We start from the raw sequence: 19745 nt of genomic DNA on the forward strand, positions 1-19745 counted from the left end.
CCCTCTTCATAGTAGAAACCTTGGGGGGGAATAAAAAGATTTGTGAATAAATCCATACTTCTTCCTGTTCCCTTATTCTCTCATCTAATCTATAATGAAGTCCTATTTAGGCTGCCAGGTTGTCGTCACTGACAGCTCACCACTTTCCTAGGGAGCTTTTTGCTAACGCACTTTCTGACCTGCTCCCTGTGCACCTCCGAGAGTGATCTTCAAAAACAAAAATGGGACCATAGCACTGTTATCATTAAAATTTTTCAATGGCTTCTCAGTACAGTAGAACAAAATCTCAATTCTTTATTGTGGTCTGGCACTGCCCCTGTAATCCAGGCCCCCACCTCGCCAGCTCTCCAGACAACTCTTGAGTCCCTCTCCCATTCTGCCACACAGCCTGCACTACCTTGATCTTCTTGCAGGTCCTTGGAAACCCTAAGCACATTCCCACCTTATGACCGTAGCACATGCTTTCTGTAAATTCTTCTCCTGTCTTCATTCTTTGTATCTTAGTGTAGATGCACCTGCTCCAAGATGCTTTCTCTGACCTCCTGGTATAAAGTATGTTAACTCTCTGTTATTGTTCATCCAACCTCATTTGTATCCTTCATAGCAGTCCATACACTTAGTAATTATTTTGTCCATTTATTTGTTTTTGGCCTGTCCCTTCTTATGGTGCTTGAGAAAGCTATGAGTCCCTTGGTCCTCCTGTTTCTTCCTGAATTCTGGGAGGGATGACTAGGTCAAGTCCTGTGTGGAGAATCTATATGCTATGTCTTTATTCTACCCCTTTGCAAAGGGATACCTTTGTGAAGAAGGAGTCATTTCCTGGATCAGCAATAATCATATGTGGTCATTCTTGGCTATATCTTCAAGAGGTCTTGTGCCCGTTAGCTGCATATTTTCCTCTGATTTCAGTAAGTGAATAACCAGTATATGGCATATGGGAATAAAGTAGGGTGGAATCACCTCTTTTCACAAAGAGTTATCAATATTCAAGCATTTGAAGGATTAATTTGCTAAAAGGGAAATTCAGAAGCATATAAAATTATCTTTAAATGGATTCTATAAAGCCATAGGCTATCTCCAGATAGATTAACTTAAAGTAAATTAAAAGATAATTTGCTGTGGCTAAGTCTTTAAATAAATTTAGATGGTAAACTGAAAGGGAAAGCCAAGTCAGTTAGTGATTAAAATTCTTAAAAAAAAAAAAAAAGGTTTATTTATTTATTTATTTGAGAGAGAAAGCAAGGGGAGGGGCAAACAAAAGAGGAAGAGAGAGAATCTCAAATGCGCTCCCTGGTGAGGGACGAGCCCCACAGGGCTCAGTCTCAGAAACCCGAGATCAGGACCGGAGCAGAAATCAAGAGTTGGACACTTAATCAACTGAGCCACCCCTGCGCCAACTGATTAAAATTCTGAACAAAAAATATTTATCCAACTTTTACACTTAAACTTTCATCTGACATAAAATCAGTATGGTAAAAATAATCATTTAGTAATAATTATTAAAACCAATTATTGGTCAGTGCATAAGTCCACCAAAAATCATGTCAAGACTGCTCCTTGCAACACTATTTTAATAGACCTAATTTATTCTCACTTTAATATATAGAAGATTATTTAGAAAGAGTCTTGTTCAAGTTATCCATTTTTAAGTTTCTCAGAATGTTGAAGATGTACTATATAATTTATAAACAATCTGCAATTACATGTAACATATTGTATATTCTCTAGAACAGATGAGAAACTAGTATCTAAAATAAATTAGAAAACAGTATCTAGAATAAATTAGAAACTGGTGTCATAGTTTAAATAATAAAAGGTTGAAGCCACTTATGGAATATTAATACTTAGCAGGAATAAACATGCCTGCACACAAATCAGTGCAAAGATATGCTGAGGGTTTGGAAAGATAGAGCTGAATCAATAATAATTTACAAGTCACTCCAGTAATCTGAGTAAATATACAAAATTTGAATACAATTATGGTAGACGTTGTGGTGGTCACCCAGCATAACTGAATAGAAAAGCAATTGGCCGATGAAGAATGTCCCTACATACCATAATTACTGGGGAGATAACTATAAAACTTAGCATCTAAACTTAATAAACTAATTTTAAAAATAGGCTAAATGTGGATTAATTCATCAGAATCCAGGATATTAGAATAATGTCCCCTTGAAATATGAAGCAAGCAATATAAGGACAAATAAAAAGTTGCTTTACACTCAAAGTAGAAGACTTACGGATTTTCTTTTCTAACTGGTGGTTTGGGATAATACTATGAAATAAATAAGGGTTAGAAAAGTTATAGTGACCACATGTTCCGATCCCAAATCAGGAATTTTAGCAATTTATATAAAAAGTTTTATGAGGGTATAAAAATTAAATTACATTTATACATTTAGCATACATTTAGGGTCCATCTAAACTTTATAGAAAATGTTAAAACCATATCAAATTTGAATAGTTAATAAAGGCAGTCACAGAAGGAATATTTTAGCAGTATTCAATTCCTTTTTCTAAGTTTAAGTGTATTCCTTATCCAGAGCTTCTCAAACTTTACTATGAATATGAACTATCTGGGAGTCTTCTTAAAATGCAGATTCTGATCCAGTGGGTCTGGGGTGGAGTCTGAGGTTCAGAACTTCTAACAAAGCACCTTGGTGCTCCTGTTGCTGTCTGTCTGGGACCACATTTTGAATAGCAAGTCCTGAGCCCTTGGGCTGTTGGGAGAGACCAAAAACAAAAGGCCCCAGAGCAGTTGCCTCCAAGCCACAAGCAACTTTGTTCATTTATCCCAGTGTTCCCTAAAATATTCCATGCTTTCATGCTGACAGGGAAAAGATTAGGAAGCAGCATTGCAGAAGACAATCATATAACATAGATTTTGATACACTTTCACAGGTAACAGTTGGATTGGGTCTGGCATACTGGGTCAGGTCTTCCTATTTTCAAAGTTTACAGCTTTGAGGATAGTATTTTAAACAAGTTAACATGTCAATTGTCTTCTTTCACATATAGGAACTTACATTTTTTATAATATTAGCAGAAAGTTCTTGTTTTCTTTGATGAGGAGCAACGAAAGTGCTCTAGGGACTTTGTCTTCACACTCGCAGGGGTGCCGCAAAGCACAATTCTACAACTTTGTGCCCATGACAATTCCACAGGGGCCCAAGCCACCCTTCTGCTGTTCAGCATGACATCATACACTGGAACATTCTCCACGCAGAGTTGTATTTGTTAGGTGGATTAGTTTTCAATGCAATGGCTTAATCATCCTCTGGTGTTCTTTCATCTTTTCCTTTGAGAAGGTTGATTTTTGTTTCCCTTATATTCAATATCATGGACAAACTAATGTAAATGGCTGTCTTGCCACTGAAACTCCTGGGGATCAGTGGCTCTTAAACTTTTGTGTGCTTCTCAGTTACCTTAGGAGCTTGGTTGAAATAGTTTCTTGGTTTTAGTCATAGAGACTCTGAGCCAGTCAATTTAGGGTATGGCCCAGCCACCTTTATTTATCTTTTTTCAAGCTCTGTATTGCTTTTGACAGGTGAATTGTAGACCACACCCTTTGAGAAACACTGCTGCATCAGACCAGAGTACATGAGCATGGCCAAGGAGTAACTATTGGGAATGTTCCATAATAAAGAGTATTGTGTAATGAGAGATGAAAGCTCTGACTTGTAAGAAGTTACAAGGTCTTAGCTTAGCATGAGCTTTTTGTCCCAGGTATCCGGTTTGAACTTAGGTTTTTAATTTAATTTCTTTAGCTAGGGGATTTTCTTTTCACTGTATAATAATTAATGGCATTTATAGTACCTAGAAGTCTGTCCTTTGGTGATGGGGGGTGTTTTTCGTATAAAAATAAGATACATGAAAGGTGGGTAGTTACAAAGATCTTAGACTTTTAGAATAGAGCTCATGTAAGTGGTAGTTATAGAAAATTGACATAGATTAGTGTAAAAGGCTTAAATTAAGCCAAAGCTCTTGTATTCAGGTTTTCTACTTTCAATTTTCTTAATTCTAAAAATGCAAATATATACATATATGTGTATATACATACACATACAAACATATACAACATAAATTGCCATTAAGATTAACTAATATATCACTACCTTTGGAAAATATAGCTACTCTTCTTAAAGTCCATGAAATAATAGAAATAATTGTTTTGAAAAAAAAAATCACAAAATCATCTGGTTTTAACTTCATATACTATAACTCTTACTAGTCATGTTTAACGGGCATAAATCAAGAATACACAGGAGCTACAAACACAGCAAGCAAGGCTAGAAAATCCTGAAAACTAAGGAGAGAAAGAGAGCATTTGGGCTGCAGAAGTACCGCAGCATTCCACCATAAAACAAGTACGATCTCTGCCAAGTCCTCTTCCCCCTGTGTGCTTCCCCAGACAGCTGCTCTGTCTCCTACAGCAGTTTCTCAACCAGGCTCAGTCTTCCAAACACAGCCTTACACACCAGCACCCACACCCACACACGTGCCATTAAGACCCTCCTGCTTTACCCTGCAGTGGGCGTTAAGAGAACAGACTATGGAACTAGATTTCTTGGGTTCTTTCCTTATGAGGGGTGATTCAGGGCAAATCACTTAATTTCTATGTAACTCAGTTTCTTTATCTGCAAAATGGAGATGATTCCCGTCACACTGGAAAATGGAAAAGACTAAATAAAGGGATATGTGTGAATGTAGCTTTTGGAATGGTGGCTAGGCACTGAGGAAGCCGAATAAAATGAAAATAGTATTACTTTCATTATTATCTCTTTTGCTGTACTTACACGCAGCTCTGTTTTTCATCTTTTCTCGCCTTTAGCTTTCAAGAAAGGGAGGGAAATGTATTTTTCTGGGATGTGGCAGTGGTGACGTAGCCAAAGCATGAGATGGCTTCATTATAGTGAAGCAGAGACAAGTATTCTATTAGCCCAGACCGTCCTAGACACATCTGATTTTTCCAAAGACTCCTTGGATATTTGAGAAGACTGAATCACCTCAAGGGCAAAAGCATTGCCTAGAGCTCTCCAAGGAAAACTTAAAAAGAAAATAAAGTGGCTTTAAAGAATCATTCTTGTATCAGATTTTTAGATGCACTACACTTATAAGATGCAAAGAATTAAGATTAAAATTCTTAATTCCTCCTGAAAAGATTCTTATCTTATAAACCTTTCTGTCAAAGCCAAGTGCTAAATAAATATGAAAAAGATGGCTCCTACTGTGTTCCATAAACTACTATTAAAGGGCAGCATGGCCTAGTACAGTAATTTTCAGTTCTTTCTAAAGCAGCAAAAAGCTGTTTTGAAACAAGATCCCATGCATAATTTAAATATATAAAATGGAAAAACTAGCTGTCTAAGTAAAGTAAGTGACTGCCCCTCACACCAAGCATTGGCTTCTCCCTTGCCTTAAGTACTAGGCCCTGATGTCTCCCAGGGGAACCCTCACAGTCCACAAGACATGGTTTGAAATTTGCTCATCTAGTGGAAACAGCCCTAAACTAGACATTACAATCATTTATGATGTTATGCCATGTGTTGATTGTGTGGTTTTTGGTACCTCACTGATCTCTGGGACTTAACATTCCTTGTCTGCAAAATGTGTGTTTAAAATGGATAACTCACCTCTATCCGCTCACTTTCCTTGAATTTATTGTATAAAGAAAGTAGGAAAAGAAAGTTAATTTTCTTCATGCCAAGACAGGGTAACAGGGAATGGATTTATCTTCCCATCTGAGACAACTTAAAAATGCTAAAATATGTAAAGCAATGGGTTTTAAGACATTGGACATCAGGCAACTGTGATCCCCAAGAGAAGGAAAACTCCAGAGGTGAGTCTTATGATTGTCCCAGCCTACTGCCTGGAGCAAGTTGTAGCCCAGAGGGAGGAAAGCCTAATGAAGTGCAGCCGCTCCCTGAGCTGGGAGGCCAAGCTTGGGGATGATGACTGGAGTCTTCAAGCAAGATTACTGGAGGGGCGAGAACTCTCTGAGCACCAAATTCTGGAGATTTGCTGTCGGTACCCCTGAAACTTCAGTGCAGATCAGATGAGCCCTTGTGTGTGTGGAAACCACGGACGCAAGGACAGATCACCTGGAACAATCTCTGAAGCTCATACAGGTCCACTAATGCCTGATCTCACCACCCAGTCTGAAAGACTTCCTAATTCATGGGTTTCAGGCAGAGTAACTGTGAGTCTCTTACCTCAGTAGTGGGTAAGAATTAGCTATACTCTAGTGTTGCTAACAAAACATGGAACTGAAAGGAGCAAACTGTTTGTGAGTAACATAATGGCATCCTAGGAAAAAACTCAAGAATATTTACAGAAACTATCTAGCACTTGACACATTAAAATTTGGTGTCTTCCAAGAAACAGACTCTTAACTATAGAGAACACACTGATGGTTAGCAGGAAGGAGATGGGAGGGTGGGGAGATGGGGGAGACAGGTGATGGGGATGGAGGAGGACACTTGCCGCGATGGGCACCGGGTATTGTATGGAAGTGCTGAATCACTGCATTGTACACCTGAAACTAATACAACACTGTATGTTAACTACACTGGAATGAAAATGAAAAATAAAAAATCCTCCTCTGCCCCAAGGTCAGTGTCTGACATGACTCATGATAAAGAGAAAAATCAACCAACGGAAAGCAAACCAGAAACGACACTAGTTACTAGAACTGGATTTCATGAGCTATAGGAAAGTCTCAGCATGTTTCGGAGAGACATGAAAGATATAGAAAGACTCAACTTTAATTTTGAGAGACGCAATTCTGCTGAGACGTAAAATAAAGGTAAATTGAACATGGAAAAAAATAAGATTTTCTGAACTTAAAGGCATAGAAATAAAAACATTCCAAATTGAAACACAGAGAGGAAAGAAAGATTGAAAAACTGAACAGAGCCATAAGGAGCTGTAGGAAAACATGAAGTAGCCAAATATAGGTGAAAACAGAGTTTCCAAAGGACAGTAGAAAGAGAAGACAGAGCAAATAGTTTTCTATTTGAAAAAAAAAAATGGCTCCACATTTTCCAAATTTGCTGAAAACTATAGCTTATCTAAGAAGTTCAATAAGCCCAAGCATAAGAAATATAAAGAAAATAGTATGAAGGTACATCATAATCAAATTGCTCAAAATCAGGGAAAGTGATAAAATTTCAGAAGCAGTAGTACAAAAAAATGACATACACGTTAACAAGCAGAAGAATGACAGCAGATTTCTTCTCAGAAACAACACAAGTGTGAATACAATGAAGCAACATGTTTTACTGAAGGGAAAAATGTCATCATAAAATTCTCTCTACCAAAAATATTTTTCAAACACAAAGCCTTTTCTAGACATACGAAAGATGAAAGAATTTGTCAATAGAGCTATACTAAAAGAAATTTTAAAAGTTCTTTGGGCAGAAATAAAATGAGACCGGATGGAAATCTGAATCTACAGAAGGGAATAAATAGCACTTTTTCCTACTTATTTAAAGCTCTTTAATTGATAATTGATTATTTACAGCCAAAAACAAGAACAATATGGAATTTATAATACATTTGAGTCAAATACTTGACAAAAGCCAGGAAGACAATAATGGAAGCCTAGTGCTGTAGGATTCTTTTTTTTTTTTAATTATTTTTTATAAACATACATTTTTATCCCCAGGGGTACAGGTCTGTGAATCACCAGGTTTACACACTTCACAGCACTCACCAAAGCACATACCCTCCCCAATGTCCATAACCCCACTCCCCTTCTCCCAACCCTCCTCCCCCCAGCAACCCTCAGTTTGTTTTGTGAGATTAAGAGTCACTTATGGTTTGTCTCCCTCCCAATCCCATCTTGTTTCATTTATTCTTCTCCTACCCACTTAAGCCCCCATGTTGCATCTCCACTTCCTCATATCAGGGAGATCATATGATAGTTGTCTTTCTCCGCTTGACTTACTTCGCTAAGCATGATACGCTCTAGTGCTGTATGATTCTTAAACTGTATGTTTCTGTGTGTAATAGAACTTGAAGATACACTGTGCTGAATTTTATATAGATATATACACATACACTGTAAACTCTAAAGCAAGCACTAAAGGAACAACAAAGAATCATAACTAACAAAAACTAAGCAATAAATAATAAAAACAAAAAGGATAAAATAGAATGTTAAAAAAATTTTAATTAAGCCAAGGTGACAAAAAGAAACGAATAGATGGGGAAAAGAGGGAACAAATAAAATCACATTTAAAGCCAATCATGTCAGTAGCACATTCAATGTAAATAGTGTAGATACCCCATAACCTCCTTCCAAAAGGCAGAATTCGTGATTTGGATTAAAAAAAAAAAAAAAAAAGCAAGTCCCTACTAAGTGCTGCCGATAGTTAATAAATAAAAATACACAAATGAGGTAAAAGTTTAGGAAGAACTATAGGATTTAGTATGCAATTTTGACCAAAAGAAAGGAGAAAAGGCAGATTTCAAAGCAAAGAATATGACAAGGGATGAAGGCGATTTCATACATATAAAGGTGTTGTCAAGAGGACATACTATTCCTAAATACTTATGCACTTAACAAAAGAGTTTCAAAATCCATGAAGATAAACTGATGAGATGGAACGGTGAGAAAAGTGGGTAAATCCACAGCAACTGGGGTATTTCTGTAGTATAGTGGTTAACACATTTGCCTCACAAAATAATAGAACAAGTAGTTACAAAATCAACAAAGGTGTAAAATATTACTGAACAATATAAACCAACTTGGCCTTATTAAGCTTTATAGAACACTTTATTCAACTACATCAGAAACTCATTTTTTTTTTCCAAGTGCATGTAGAACATCAATGGGTTAAACCATATTCTGGGTCACAGAACAAATGTCACATTAAAAAAGTAGTCAAGGATGGGGCACCTGGGTGGCTCAGTGGGTTAAGCCTCTGCCTTTGGCTCAGGTCATGATCTCAGGGTCCCGGGACTGAGCCCAGCATCAGGCTCTCTGCTCAGCGGGGAGCCTGCTTCCCCCTCTCTCTCTGCCTGCATGTGATCTCTCTCTCTGTGTCAAATAAATAAAACCTTTTAAAAAAGAAAAAGATTTTAAAAAGTAGTCAAGGAGGGGGCCTGGGTGGCTCAGTTAGTTGTGCGTCTGCCTTTGGCTCAGGTCATGATCCCCAGGTCCTCGGGTTGAGCCCCACATCAGGCTCCTTGCCCAGGGGGGAGTCTGCTTCTCCCTCTGTGCCTCAACCCATTTGTGCTCTTGGCTTTCTCCCTCTCAAATAAGTAAATAAAATTAAAAAGAAATAGTCAAGTATATAATGTATGCTCTCTGACTACTGTGGAAGTAAATTAAAAATCAGTAACATAAAAGCCAATGAAAAATCCTCAAATACTTAAAAGCTAAATATAACACTTCTAAATAATGCACTTCTAAAGTATTTTTAACCAAATGAAAATAAAAACGTAACTTACCAAAATTTCTGAGATGTAGCTAAAACAGTACTAGAAGGAAATTTATACGACTAAGAATCGTTTTTAGAAAAGATTAAGGTATCAAATCATGTTAGTTTCTACTTTAAGAAAGTAGACATAGAAGAGCAAATGAAACCCCAAAGTAATCAAAAGAAAGGAAATAAGAAAGATCACAGTAGAAATCAGTGAAATAGAAAAAGAAAAAAATAAGGAAACAAAATCTAGTTAAGAAGATCAATAACATGGATAGATATCTAGCCACACTGATCAAGAGGAAATGAGAAGACAAAACTTACCAATAACAAGAGTGAAAAAAATGTTGTAACTACAGATTATAAATATATATTAAGAGAATAAGGAATGTTATGAACAACTTTATGCCAATACATTTGACAATATAACTTAGATAAAATGAACTAACTCCTTGAAAGACACTACCAAAGCTCAGTCAAGAAGATAAAAACCTGAACAGCCCTATCTTGAGTAAAGAAATTGAATTTGAAGTTTAAAACCTCCTGAAAACAAAAACTTTGGGTTCAGGGGGCTTCACCTGTGATTTTTACCAAACATTTAAGGGAGAAATAATACTGGCACTATAAAGTTCTCCCAGAAAACTGAAGAGGAAGGAACACTTTGCAACTCATTTACTAAAGCATTACTGTGATAGCAAAACAAGAGACATTACAAGAAAAAAAAAATACTACAAATCAACATCCCTCAGAAACACAGGTGTAAAACTCCAAGCAACATTTTGGTACATTAGGGTCAACAATGTATAGAAAGGATAACACATTGTAACAAAGTAGGCTCATCCTAAGAATGCTGGGTTGGTTTCATTTAAAAACCAAATCAGTGTGATTCTCCATAATAACAAATTCTAAAAGAAAAATCATAATATAATCTCAATAGATAGAGTAAAAAGCATTCAATAGAATGCAGTATCCATTCCTGATTTAAAAAAAAAAAAAATCTAATCAAAGTAGTAGAAGGGAACTTACCCAGCCTGATAAAAGTCACCTAACAGGGGTGCCTGGGTGGCTCAGTTGCTTAAATGTCCAACTCTTGATTTCAGCCTAGGTCTTAATCTCAGGGTGTTGTGAGTTCAGACCCCATGCTGGGAGCCTAAAGTATGGAGCTTAAAAACAAAAAGTTACCTAACAAAAACCTATACCCAACAGTAAACTGATTGGTAAAAGACCAAATGTATTACCTTCAAGATAAGGAATAAGACTGGGACATCTGCTCTTAATTGCTTTTTTCTCAGTATTGCATAGGAGTTTTTGGCCCATGCAATCAAGCAAGAAGAGTAAATAAAAGACATCCAGGTTAGAAAGGAAGGAAGACAAGTCCTACTTCATACATGACACGATTGTTTATGTAAGACACTGGCAATCAACAATCTATTTTTGTATGGCTCAAAAAATGAATAATGGTTTTTACATTTTTGTACAGTTATAAATAATAAAAACAACAATAGAAGAAGAATCTGCAACAGAGACTTTATGTGGTCCATAAAGCCTAAAATATTTATTATCTGGCCCTTTAGAGAAAATGTTTGCTGACCCTGGCCTATATAGGAAATCTGCCGGAATCTCCAAAAGTCTACTAGATCAAATAAATGAATTTAGCAAGGTTGTAGGATATAAGATAAATACACAAAATCAATTAAGTTTCTATATATCAGTGAATAATCAGGAAATGGAAATTTTAAAATTAAATCTAGAGTAGCATCAAAAATATTTACACAGGAAAAAAAATATTTACATAGGAGTAAATGATAAAAGATGTACAAAAAAAACCCTATGTGACAAAAATCACATAATATTGCTGAAAAATTAACACATAAAAATAATGGATATTCCTTCTTTGTGATTCAGATGACAATAATATTAAGATGGCAATTTTCTCCTGTGATGTATAGATTTAATGCTCATCCCAATCAAAATCTCAGAAAGTATTTCTTGTAGAAATTAACAAATTGATTTAAAAATTCATATGGAAATGTAAAAAACTAGAAGAGCCAAAATAACTTTTTAAAAATATTTACTTATTCATGAGAAACAGAGAGAGAGAGAAAGGCAGAAGCAGAGGGAGAAACAGGCTCCCTGCAGAGCAGAAAGCCCAGAGACTAGATCCCAGGACCCTGGGATCATAACCTGAGCTGAAGACAGACGCATAACCAACTAAGCCACCCAGGCACCCCCAAAATAACTTTAAAGAAAAAGATAGGAACCCTGATACCACCTATCTTTATGGCTTATTATAAAGCTACAGTAATTAAGATAACGTGGTATTGGTGTAAATACAGACAAACGGAACAATGGAACAAAACAGATATATTCAACTATTTTTTTTTCAGGATTGCAAAAGAAATTCAGCAGGGAAGGGCATTATTTCAATGAAGGATACTCATATGCTCCCCAAATGAACTGTAATTCATTCCTAGGATCATAAACAAAAATTAACTCAAAATGGTTCATAGACTTAAATCTAAAACCAAAAGTTACAGAACTTCCAGAAGAAAACAAAGATCCTTGTGACCATGTGTTAGGCAAATCTTTCTTAGACATAAACACCAAAAGCATGGTCCATTTAAAAAAAAAAAAAAACCCACAATATTAATTGGACTTTATCTACTTTGGAGATGAAAATCATTATCCTGATCTGATCATGGCTTTGTGGCTATGCATATATATGGCACAATTTGTCACATCAACACTCTAGATATGTGCATGTGTATGTCAATTATAAAACTATTACATATTTTAAGTTAGAAATGAAATAAGGAAAACATTTGATGTGTATATAATATTAGAGTTAAAAATCTATCTCACTGGAATCTTTAAAAATCTTTCTCACTTTGAAGGATAAATGCAAAAACCCAAAAAAGTCAATCAGAAACATGTTTATATATGACTCTATATTTGGTATCAGAGTATAGTTACTGAAACCTAATAGTGCTAAGTAATTTAATGGCATATCACCAAGAGACTATCTCCAGCACTCCAGGGAATATCTGGACTGCAAGAAAAGTACACAAGACCATAAAGATGCAGAAAGAGTATTAATTAACAAAATACTATTGTTTGATCAAACAACAAGCATGTGGACTGCAGATAGACCCTGAAGGTTCTTGGGTGATCTCAGCCTCTGAAGTCCACTTACTTGGCTCAAAAATGTTAGTGATATTTTTCTTTTTGGTGCCAGGCTTCAAAGACTATGGGGTGTGTATGCTCCTTGGGTTCATCTTCCCCACTCTCCCGAATGCCATTTCATGTGCTCAGTCTGGGAGGCTGCCAAGACAGCCTCTGCCATTCCACCCAATGTGAACTGTTCCTCTCTCTCTCCGTTGGACCCACTTCTGGTTGTATTTTCTGCAATCCCTTCAATTTCCTGCCTTCCAGAAAGTTATAAGGCCCTAATGTAGCTTTCACCTGCCTGGTATAGACATTTGCAAAACAAATCCAATGTCACCATGGGGAAGGGAACTTAATGCCTTTCATAGGTGCTCATCGTCTTTCTATCTGATCACTTTTTCTGTCTTAGGAAAGGGCTTGTCTTGCTCAGTTTTTCCTGCAACTTCATTCCCTCCTTGTATTACTTTCTTATGTTATGGCTTTGTTATAATTAGCAGTAACTTTGGTATATCTCCTAGAGTCCTCATGCTTTCAACAGAGCTGCAAACAGATCGGCATCCATGTTCACAAGTCCGATCTGTGTAAAATCATAAAGAGGAAAAAGATTGCATTATTCCTCTCATGTCACATTTACTAGGGCAGGGGATTTATTAGTTCATATAGAAGAGAGCCCTACCTGGAAAGACTCTAACACCAGGATTATTTTTCAACATAACTGAATCAGGAAATCCTTGTTGCCTGCTTAGCAGCATTTAAACACAAACCCTTTGGAAACTTCCTCTTCCTCTGGATTCTAGAACTCCTGGGTAACCTGTTAACTTCCTGAAGTTACTCTGACAGCTCTTCCTCCTAGCCTACATGCTCTGCAAATGTAAAGGCAGACATTTCCCAGGCTTCTCTAAACTTTCTGCCAAAAACAACTTGTCCACCCTTGTTCATGATTTATTAGCTCTCCCTGATACTTCCCAATCTTCCCTTCTCCTGCCTCTAGACTTGTGATGTACAATAAGAAAGCCACTAGCCACTGGTGAGGACGTGAAATGTGGCCAGTCCAAATGGAGATTTGGACTGTATAAAACACAAATACTAGATAGATAGATAGATAATAGTTTATACAATATATATACACAGATAATAGTATACATAATAGTATTGATTATATATGTAACAGTATTGACTATATATAATAGTATTGATTATATGTATTATATATAATATTCATTATATATAATATATATAATAGTATTGATTAAATGTTGAAGTAAAAATATTTTGGATATATAGGGTTAAATAAAATATATCATGGAAATTAATTTCACCTGTTTCTTTTTATCTTTATTGAAATTCTAGCTCCTAGAAAACTTAATATTAGATACGTGGGTTACATTACATTTGCACTGGACAGCCCTTCTCTAGACCTGAAATTCAAACTGACCATTTAAATCGAACACAGTAGAAAGTGAAACCAATCTATTCCAGACCCTCAAGCCTGCTTACTATTATTATGGAATAAACATCAGCTGGCACGAGACAGGTTGTGTAACATCAGCTGCTGCTATCAAGGAAATTGTATGATGAAGGAACTAACTCTAGAATGAATTACTTATGACCTGGGTGACAGGATGACTCTGGTAATTGTCAGTGTTGCTTGTGGGTAGGTGCAGCGGGCTTGTACGTAGGACTGGGATATAACACTGGAAGCTTTCTACTAGGAAAGCACAGTAGCAATTAGGAATGAAAACAAACAGGGATCTGCCAAAATAGTGGATAGTTTGTAAGCATTTGGAGTCAGAAATGTTAGCAGTTACACATTGTGACATACTCAGAACAGGTATTGTAACCATCCAAAGGTGCCAGATGTTCTCTTGCATGATCTTGGCTTCTGGAATCTTCTTCTTCACCCAGCCCCAAAGCTGGAGTCATTTTTGATTCAACCCTTTCCTTACTCCCCATAGCCAAGCACGACACCAAACCCTGTTTAATCCACTGACACCGACTTGCCACATCCACATTTCTTTCCTCCTTAAAGAACACCAGAGGATGGCTTAGTTGGTTAGTGTCTGACTCTTGATTTTGGCTCCAGTCATGATCTCAGAGTCCTAAGATCAAGCCCCATATCAGGGCTGGAGCCTGCTTAAGATTCTCTCCCTGCCTCTGCCTTCCTTCTTCTCCTGCTTGCATGCACTCTCTCTCTCTCTCTCAATAAATAAATAAATGAATGAATGAATGAATGAATGGAAAGAAAAAAAAAAGAAAAGAAGGAAAAAAGAAATGAAAAAAACAGAGAAAGGACACACAGGTCCATTTGCTGCCCCCACGGTCCCAAGAGGGAGAGCTCAGGATTAGGCTTGTCTTTATATTATGACAGAGTCATTTACAAAAAACAACATCCTGTTCTTTGTAGTTATTCGTCAGTAGAAATAGCAGGCAGTTAGGAAGGCAAACAGGGGAGATGGAGAGGCCCTAAAGAGACCTTAAGATGTTGGGGGAAAGGGCCTACGGCCGAACAAACCCAGTTTTCTTTCTTTGCTTTTCCTTTTCCTGTCCCCTCCCCCTGTCCATTTTGGTTGCCTTCTTTTTTTAGTACATATAAGATGTGTGGGTGGGTGAACAGAGTTTCATCACCTTTACATAGTAGCCTACAATTCCTAAGTGATTTTGGATTATCCATTGACTTGCCTTAGAAGAAATGATTCAGAATTACATGTGCAGCTGAGCTTTATGTCAATTAAACGATAAACCTTATTAAACTTTAAAACTTTGAGTAGCCTAGAAATTCTATTCTTAAACTAACTGGCAATTAAGCATGTGTTGTATATCAGACGCTATATCAGGCTGCTTAATTGTTTTACAGTTTCATTTTTTTAAAGGCCCTACTGATGGAATGTTAGATTGGGCAAGTCCTGTTCAGGAAGAGAATGTATAGATATATTAAAGTCTTTGTGCTTCTAGAAGCTCTCCTACCTGTGTGTTGATTAAAGGCAAAGAAAATCCTGATGCACAATTTTTTTGAAAAAAAAAAAAAAGTGTCTTCGAATTGTTCCTTTGCTATTATAGTTAAGACCATCAAGTTGCCATCTAGCTGTTTCAGTCAGCTCCTTTGCTGTAATTTGTGCCTTTGTTATTTAAGTCCTAAGTAAATAAATTAAATAGACTTGTGAATGCCCCTGATTATTCATGCACTGTACATTTTTTTCAATCAAATTCAAATTATGGAGCAATTATTCAACTAAGTGTGTCTTATACTCTTCAGTTTAGAAAAAAATCGATCTCCAACTTTCCTGCTGCATACACCATGCTAACACATGGCTCAACAGCCGCCATGACCCAACAAAAAGGCAGTTTTGTGTGTCCAAATACTCCCCATCAGTGAAATCTTATTGCTATAGAAGTTTCTTTCCAACTACCATATACCTCATTTGGACTGAACCCCAAAGTCGATCAATCAACAGTACCTTTACTGCTCCATTCTCGTGCATGGTGATGCAGTTATCCGCATCTTCCGAGAGCTGGTACAAGGCTTGAGCTGTCGCTCGATGTACATTGGGGTCATTTGATTTCAGATAACGCACTAATGGAGCCACTGCTTTGTACTCGCCGAAGGCCACTCTGTTTCTCCCCCACATACAGCAGCGTGAAATAGCTTCTGCTAGATGGCGCCTCAGTTTATCATTATTCTGCACAAAGGAAATGGATAGTGGTACATGCGTTGCAATGAACGTGTGAGGTCATGTTTCTGTGCGAGATGTTTATTACCCAATAAAAGGCCAAGGAGTCAAGGGAGAGCAGCTAGGAGGCTATTCAGGTGGTGTCTTGAAAGAAATGAGTATTTTGGTGGTTCCTAATTGGACCAAGGTTCAATCCCGAGTTTTCTTTTATGACTTCAAATATTTTTAATTTATTTTTATTGACTACTGAATGTAGTCAATACAGTCAAACATGATAAAATGTCAAGCATTTGTTATTTGCTCAAGGCTTGATTTCTTTTGGAGAAGGGGCTGTAGGGAAAAAAATAGGTAAAAAATATTGGACATTCTTAAGGGAGCATTTCATCTGACTGGGATACATGCATTAATTCTACACCTTCACCCCAGGAATACTTCTACATCAGGAATACACCTTGGTTCCCAACAGGGAGAAGGCAGTGCAGCAAACAATGACATGCTTGAGTCTCCCATTTCCCTTTCTGTAGCCTTTGTCCAGACTATATCCTTTCTTTTTGTATGTAATTAACTTCTATGGGTAGAATATAACTAAATACGATACAGTTTTCTATTTGTTAATCTTATTGTTCTCTTGATTGAGGCAACAACTTGGTGTCCTTAACTGAATCTGGCAGTTATTCTTAGGAACTCAGTGTCAGACTGGCCCTAAAAAGTCTTCTAAACCAAGCATCCTTCCAGTGACTAAATTTCTGCTCTATGATTTTCCTGCCAAGAGGTAGCCCAAGCTGTGCTCAAATACTTCTCGTCATGGTGAAGTCATTATCTCTCAAGGCTGCTTATTCTATCTGGCACAGCTTTGGATAAATAATACATTGGTTACCAAAGTCTCCCAGCCCAAGAATGCCTTCAGTCCAAGCTTGCTAAGCCTGGGGAGGAGTTTTTAACTTCTATAGTTGGCATGAACAGTGCCAACTATATGAACAGGTGGTGATGGAAGAGGATAGTTAACACTTCTATAGTAACATTTATATTTGCCACCACTTTACGACTTGCCAGTAACAAATAAGAAACAGCCTCTGTTTTCTAAGGATCTTGCATATTAAATTGTACCATTAGAATACACTTCCACATTGACTGGTGTCAAAGAAATTAAATGAGGTGACCAAAATCTCATACCTCATAGGTCATGGATATTAAGCTTGAATCCAGGTCTCTGGACTCTAAGCTTATTGTTGTTACCACTACACCATGATATCTTATGATATCTTGTGATAAAACACATTTAAAATGAAAGGGTGTGTTACTTACTGTATTTGCTAGTTTGGACAATAAAGGGACAACTCCGTGATCTGTAATTACAGCTAAATTTTCTTGATCTTTTGCTATATTGGTAATAGCAGCACATACACTTGCCAAAACTTCTTTATTATCTGATTTCAGTAAATTGACAACAAGTTCCAAACCACCAACAAAGGAACGAACCATTTCTCCAGCATCCTAGAGAAAATTAAAAACAAAAGATGTCATCAAAAATAATTTTATGATCAGCGTTTTTTTTAAGCAAAAAGTAATGATAAGGCTGTGAGGTATACCCTTGGCATAAAAAACAAATTCAGTTTATTTATTATATGTGATTTCTATGCATGTATGTAGGTATATGTATACATGCACAATTCAGCTTCAACAGATATTTATTGAACTACTATTATGTGAGAGTTACTATGCTAACTGCTGGGGATATAGAAATTAGTAAAATACAGTTGTCTTATTATTTGTTGTAGTTCTGTTTTATAAAGTCATCACAAAAACTGAAATAGTAAATACTAAACCACTATTTCTAGGGGAAATGCAGCATTAGGTTCCTGTGAGCCTCTGGTCACAATTTGTCAACTGATCAATATATAAGCTTGTATTTTGTGTGTTTTTGCTTAAAGATGTCTTGTCTCAAATAATGTTAATTCATTAACATTGAACTCATAGACACCATACTATAAGTCATGCCTAAAGGGGGTTTATCTAACACACGAACTTAGGAACACTATAGAGCACTTGGGTACTACATGCGGGTTCCATGTCAAATAGTGAAATCACCAACAAAACCCACAAAGATATGAAAAATTGGTTTTAAGTAGACTACAGAGTGGATGCTTATTAATAATATGAGAGCTAAAACGATAGAGTGTCATCTTTTTCAGCCCCAGCTGAGAACATGCATTTTGGATGACTCAAATTTTTCATCTCTGTGTGCATGTTCAAGAATGACCACAGAGGTGCTGTGAATATTGATTTGGGGATGACAAAGATTTTAGCAAGTAGGCAAAAATTCCCAAACCAAATACATGAAGAATATGGATTGATTGTGTATACTCTTGGGCGATTATGTTGCTTGCAGTCCAGTGGGCAGTGGGGGCATTAAGAAATACGTATAATGGGGACACCTGGGTGGCGCAGTCTATTAAGTGACAGACTTAGTTTTGGCTCGGGTCATGATCTCAGGGTCATGAGATAGAGCCCTGCATTGTACTCCACACTCAGCGGGTAGTCTTCTCAAATTTCTCTCCCTGTGCCCCTCCTCCCATTATCGCTCTGAAATAAATAAATAAGTCTTTAAAAATAAAGAAATACGTATAATGAACAGCACTAAGAGGAAAGATTCAAGGACGGCTCCGCAAGAGGATGTTTGTAAATGAAGTCTAAAAGGTGAGGAGTTACCAGTGTGAAGGGGGTTCAGGGTGGAGAAATCATCATGAAACAGACCTGAGAATGAGAGGAGGGAACTTTTTTTTTTTCCTTAGTGCAGAGTAGCATAAATAAGAAAGGGAGAAAAGGAGAAAATGAGACTTACTGAGATCTTGATGGGTCTTCGCTGCATGCCTTGGTAGAAACTATGGAGTTCATTTTAAGGGCACAAGAAAGCCACTGAAAAGGTTTAAGTGTATGTGTAGTGGGGGGGGGGATTTTATCAATTTTGTATCACCATAGATCTCTCAGAATTGGATTTGAGTTTGGGGCAAAGCCTGGTGCGGGGAACTCGGAGGCTATTTCATGAAGTTCAGATAAGAGGTGGTAGAAGTTTGGAAGGAGGTTACAGTCTAGACCTGCAGGAAAGGGTGTGGATTTGTGTGCTCTGACTGGAGAAGATAAGGACCAGTGACTCAATGATGAGTCCCCTGTTTCTGGTTTGACTTAATGGCGCTAATGTTGGAAAGAGAGGGTGTTGTTTTGTTTTCTCGGGATGAGAAAGGATGGTACTTGATATCAGGGGCCCAAATTGGATGAAGTGCCTGCAAAACCTTTATGCGGAGACAGCCAGAAGGAAGTCAGCTGGATCTATGTGTTTGGAGCTCAGGAAAGGAAACCAGGATGGAGTCATAGATTTGGAAGTCGTCAGCATAAAGACTGTAACTGAAGTAATGCATGTGAGAGGTGGGGAGTGAGGGAAAAGCGGGCTCTCTGTGCCAGGGCTGCAAGTGTGGGCAGGAAAGGA

The 19745-nt window shown here is 37.2% G+C and overlaps 1 protein-coding gene across 4 annotated transcripts in view; it reads right to left on the reverse strand.

Moving 5' to 3' along the window:
• Nucleotides 1-19745, reverse strand: part of ODAD2 (outer dynein arm docking complex subunit 2) — a 183169-nt gene that overhangs the window by 35027 nt on the left and 128397 nt on the right. For all 4 annotated transcript variants that reach the window (XM_082740871.1, XM_082740870.1, XM_082740869.1 and 1 more), the window contains 2 exons: nucleotides 17567-17755; nucleotides 16049-16270 (listed from right to left, as the gene is read on the reverse strand). In XM_082740871.1, the coding sequence (XP_082596997.1) occupies nucleotides 16049-16270; nucleotides 17567-17755 (411 nt within the window). The remainder of the gene's footprint in view (nucleotides 1-16048; nucleotides 16271-17566; nucleotides 17756-19745) is intronic.

This window comes from Mustela nivalis, assembly GCF_964662115.1.
Source record: "Mustela nivalis genome assembly, chromosome: 7".
In the NCBI taxonomy this organism is placed as follows: Eukaryota; Metazoa; Chordata; class Mammalia; order Carnivora; family Mustelidae; genus Mustela; species Mustela nivalis.